Below are 5742 nucleotides of genomic sequence, written 5' to 3'. Positions count from 1 at the left end.
AGAGTTTAGAAACATTGTTTAGAATATTGCAAGAGTATGGGAAGGGTGTAAAACGCCTTAATATATATCTATATAAATAATAAAATAAACTACTATTCCTACTTTGTGGTTTTTCACTTATCTTGGGGCTTCAGGGTACAGATCCCCCGTGATAAACGAGGGACTACTATATAATAACTATTTTTCAATAAAAATAAAGCTAACATGCAAACATTAGCATGCTAAAAGATACATGTGGCAAGCTGTTAACATCTCTTAAATTCAGAATAAATAATATTTGTCAATAACACAAGGGCTAACAAGCTAATGTTAGCAGGCTAAAGATATATGAATGGCAATAAAATACTAAAATATAACTATAATAACTATTTGTCAATAAAATAAAAGCCAACATTATCATGCTAAAAGAAATGTTTGGCAAGATGTTAACATTTCTTAAATTTAAGATAAATAGTAAATGGTAATTGTCAATAACATAAAGGCTAGCAAGCTAATGTTAGCATGCTTAAACGCTAAATGATTGGGTAGATGTTAACATATATTAAAGCAGGAATGAATAGTAAATGATCATTTTTAAAACAAATGTAAAATAGTAAAATTTAAACATTAGTATTCAAATGGGAAATTGTAATTTTGAAGGTTAAAATGTTCATTTTAGTTTTAGCACAAAATGCTACAATATTAATGTGAGCAAGTGGTGAACTCATCCAGTGAGCATTTGTGAGAGTAAATAGCAATATGTATAATCTGTTGATTATAGCCAGATTAAGATCAGATTAAAGTAAATCAAGGGTGAAGAACAGTGTATCCTAGTAGGCAAAGCTAACTATGTGAGGAGAGTACTGGGTAAATATATGTTCTTACTTTGTGTATTCAAAGAGATATTGCAGTTTTTCCAAATAACAGCTTCATGTTTCTGTACGTACTGTACATAGCTCATGTGTCATTTTTAAAAACTTGTCACAATAAGACACACAAGAGGTCTGATTAGGTTTCCCATTAGGGATTTGCTGTAGTGTTGCTTTCAAGTCACCAACTTATTGTTTGGGTTTAAATGCAACACGAGGCCTGTGGATAAACTGTATTTTAAGGAGCCTTTGGTGAAGTTTTGGCAACACCGCTTCTAGTTTCTCAGGGATATTTATGTCATCGCTGTACTTTTTTGTGACAAGAGGCCGTTTACGTCACCACTCTTTGTGTTTCAGGCTCATAACTTATCACATGTTTCTGATGGCTTCATTTTTGTTTTTCTCCTGCAGCAATGGTTCAAGCAGCGTAACGCTCAGTGGAGGCAGGCTGAAGGTCTTCCCCCTAAACTGGGATCAGTGCTGGACTAAGATCTTCTGACCTCCTGGTTGCACGAAGCTCTTTGCTGACCTTGTGTTTTCTTCATGGACTGGCTGATCCTCCCTGTTCCCTCTCCAACTGTATATCCCTCTTTTTGTACCCATAAAGCTATTGTATCTTGTAAAATGTGAAGGTTTGTGTGTGTTGTTGCCAAGTTAACTACCATGTTTATTGAAGTAAACTTATTATTTTAAGGTAAACTGACTCGTGTTTGTTTTGTGGGGGGGTTCAAATTCACACAGGATGCAGGATAATACAATAGGGGTTTGTGTTTTAGAGAGGCGCTTTTGTTTCCATTGCTTTGTTTGCGTGTAGGTCTGTCAGCAGTTGGACGTCTGGTCATTCCCATGACTATAAAAGACGCAAGCAAGGACTACAATAGGTGCTGCTGGAATCAGCTGACACTATCAGAACCGCTGTAGTTGAATCTGGAATATTCCATTACAGCACAGAGGTATGAGATTATGCACTGCACTAAAATAAAGACGAGTGATGTCACTTCAATGTTCTCGTTTGATTTCTCACGACTGAGTGCTGTCAAAGGGAAATGATCTCATCGAGCGTTAGACATTTAGGCCACCAAGATGTTGTGTTTTTACTTTTCTGCAAGAATTTTATTTGCTTCCTGATTGAGATGCACAAAAACATTTAAACCATAAAGTCACAAACTATTCCCACATAATAGTTTTACTATCACTGAGCCCTCCAAGGTTTATACAGAATATATTTGTTTTGCCATCTCATGAAACAAACAAAAATAAAGTGAAAATTTGACAAATTTGAACTGCAAACCACAGCAGGGAAAAATGTGTCTTGTTTTTTCATTTGCGGCCCTCATAGTACACACAATCAAGTTATACAGCTGCACAAAGTGCAAAACAAATTCATGGTACTGTTAAACATTTCCCAATAACCATCCTTTTATTTAAACTGTAACTAAATAGAATTGATAAAATCACCTCAAGTCCATCTGTAGTTGAAATTTGAAGATAGCACTAAATGCTAAATGTTAGCTTGAGCCAAATATGATACTTAAAACCTTATATGTGCGAATATTCCAAATTTTACCACTGCCAAGACGTTACCAGGAGTTTTGTACACTAACAACAATTTTACATGTTAACGTTTGCTGTTAACATGAATATAATCTGGTCAGGGTTAGCATAAACGCTAACATTAGCTTATGTGTTTGGAGATACATTTCCATCTTATAAGCTTAGAATGGAAAGAAAATGCCAGTAATCAACATATATCACGTGAAATAGTAAAATCTTGGTTTTTAAATTCCACGTTTATGTGCTAAATGTCAGTGTTGAAAGCAATAAGCTGTTATCTTAATTTAAATGCTAATATTAGCTTGTTAGCTTGTTCGTTTGGACATATGTTGAAGCTTACTTTGAAGTTAAGATGAAAAGAAAATACCAGTAATCAGCATTTAACCAGTTAAATGAGAAAATCAGTTGTTTTTTTTCATGTTTATATTCTAAATCTCAATGTTTGAGACAATTGCCTTAGTTTAAATGAAACACGCTAACTGTTAGCCTGTTCGAGTCATGTTGACATGCTTAATTTATAGTAAATTGGTTATTTGTTTGGCCAACTATCTCAAAACGGTATGTGAACAAGAAGCTTTGCAACCCCCCCACTCCCTTCCCGAGGACATCTGTGGACCTGTATCAGAGCTGAGTCGGCTGATACAGCACCATGTCTTATCAGGACTATGGAACTATCTGGCAGTGTCCATGGACAACTCACCGCCTTCGTTGGTCTCGTCATGCATAAATGTATTAGGACATCATCAGTATGTTGCTGTTTCTGTGCTGAGGTTTTGTTTTGCAACTTTCACTGTACAAGACACAGTATGAGATATGATTTTTTTATACCTCCCCTCGTGTTTCTCTTTTTCTTATCTAAATGAAAAGGGCAGCGCCTCCAGAAGGCCGCGGCCTCAGACACCTCCGTCTCCCCATGTCTGTTTGTTTATGTTTTCTCGGACGGGCTGTACTGGAATGTAATTTCATTGTGCTTCGGTGAAATGACAAAGCTAATTCTAATTTATACTGTGTAGTTAGAGATTATGTCAGTCAAACCTCAAAGTAATAAGGGAATAAAATAAAATAACTTTATGCAATTAATAGAGAAGAAGGTATGTTGCAAAAAAATTTAAAAAATCCAGACATTTTACTCAACTATAGTTCAACTGTTGGATATTTTTGAAAAATAAATCGAAAAGTAATTAACTTAATCCTTTATTGTTGTTAAATTTAAATTTTGCTCCTTGAGTTTTACCATTTCATAGTTTCTCATGTAAAAACTAGACCATCATTGTCTTTGCACAAAGTCTACAGGTGGTTTTGTGTCATGCGTGGACAATAACTACAGTTCTACACACTAATTTTATTAGTTTGAATTAAAAGCATGACCCATTTTTTTAACGTTTACTAAACTTTAATGCAATAAAGTCAGATTTGACCAGTTTTAAAGACAACTAATCTGTGAAAACTGTGAGGGAAAGGCCCAGATTCTTCGTTTACAGCAGAGGAACGAGCCTGGAGGAGATCTGAGGGAGGAAATTATGTTTTCTGCCAACAAGCCGGGAGTAAAATTTAAAAAGATATTTTTAAAAACACGCTCTGATCGTGGGAAACGCACACCGACCCAACAGGTAGGACAACTGCTCATAAAGCACACACTGCTGCTTTGTACGGGCGTTCACACTGCAGCATTCATGAATTATTAACTGACAGTGTCGGTACTCCCTCTTTGGGTTCAGAATTAACGGTCAGAACTCTACAGAACCCTGCGAGTTTAAATATAGACACACACAGGGATTTGTTTTCCGAGCCTGGAGGTTATTTCCTCCGTCCAACAGAGTGTGAAATGAAAAGTCACACCCAGTAAAGAAAAACAAGCACATTTTTTATATTCCCTGCTGAAAACACTTCATTTCTCAGACCCCCTCCCTCTGCTCGCTCAGAAATCAACAATCTAATAGTTTGAACTGCTTAGCATCACTTAATGCTTTCAAGGATTAAGTGAACGTTTTATTTATTTATTTTTAATCATCATAGCGTTTGACTTTAGTGGAGTTGCATTTTGCAGAACAGCTGCAGGAAGTTTGTTTCAAGCAGCAATTCAGTTTCCAGCCTCTTACATTCCCTTCATGCTGACAGAGAACTGAAGCTGCATTTTTCCGTTTGGAATCAATTATTCCTTACATCAAACCTTTGGCCGTGTGCTGCCTCCGCACAATTTAGCACAACGGAAGCAGAATACTTTATGAGAACATGCTCTGTGAGCTGGACGGTGCTTTTACTTTAGGAGTTTCTGGAAGTTGTTTTTTGCAAAAATGTATGTATGTATGTTTGTGACCCATCACATCAAAACAGATTAAGTCATATTTGGACAAACTAAACAGAACATGTTTTCAGATTCCAGTTTTCTAAGTCAGGGGTTCCCAACCGTGGTCCTTGAGGAACACCATCCTGCATGTTTTAGTTGTTTCTCTGCTCCGACACACCTGATTTTAATAAATGGGTGATTAACACGCTTCTGCAGAACATGAAGTAGTAATTAAATCACTGAATTACCTGGTAGGTGCTATGGAGCAGGGAAACAACTAAAACATGCAGGATGGTGTTCCTCAAGGACCAGGGTTGGGTACCAACCGACTTAGATCATCCTGATATCACGAACGGCTCCAGATACACTTTGATTTGTCTTGCAAATCAGGAATAACCCTGAAAAATTGGTCTGAATCTTATTTTTAGCATATCCGAATGAGGATTTCTTGACGTCATTTGAAAGAGAAAACCTCAAATCCGATTTCGATATCAGGATTCTCCAGCTGGTATAGAAAACCAGTGGTGTAGTCTGCGCGATACACGGGCATACGGAGTATACCCACTAGAAAAGCTTAAGATTTTCAGTATAACCATTTAAAAGTGCCCAATGATGCATGACATATTAGACACGTGTCATTGATGCGTTAAACAGCAGTTAAATGCTTCCGTAACAATCTATTTGTATACAGCGCTTGTTTATTACATTCGCTTATCCAGCAAATTATTGTATAATTCTGTACTTACTACTTAATACTTGAACTTATTTTGCTTTGATACTGTTTTATAAATTCTTTGACATGTTTTTAATACAAAACCAACTGTTGTACAAAGTCTGTTGTTCATTTATTCAAATATAATCAACAGCGAAATTTGGAAATGTTCAATATGCTTAAAAATCAACATAAATTGACGGTTACATTGTACTAACCAGTGTACTTTGGTTTCTAAGCACATTATACCCACTACAAAAATGTAGACTACACCACTGGAGAAAACAGCTCCAACAGAATGCAGAGAAAGTGGCAAAAATTTAGTTTTTCTGCACAAAATC

General features: G+C 36.2%; 1 protein-coding gene across 1 annotated transcript in view; it reads left to right on the top strand.

The window, feature by feature from the left end:
* Positions 1–1564, top strand: part of hopx (HOP homeobox) — a 7703-nt gene extending 6139 nt beyond the window's left edge. Inside the window, exon 2 of the mRNA XM_037675627.1 lies at positions 1260–1564. Within this exon, the coding sequence (XP_037531555.1) occupies positions 1260–1337 (78 nt within the window). The 3' untranslated portion in view covers positions 1338–1564. The remainder of the gene's footprint in view (positions 1–1259) is intronic.
* The last annotated feature ends 4178 nt before the right edge of the window (positions 1565–5742 follow it).

Source organism: Nematolebias whitei, chromosome 4, assembly GCF_014905685.2.
Source record: "Nematolebias whitei isolate Nwh7 chromosome 4, NemWhi1, whole genome shotgun sequence".
NCBI lineage: Eukaryota > Metazoa > Chordata > Actinopteri > Cyprinodontiformes > Rivulidae > Nematolebias > Nematolebias whitei.
The sequence above is the reverse complement of the archived record's forward strand: the minus strand, read 5'-3'. Positions and strand labels throughout refer to the sequence as shown.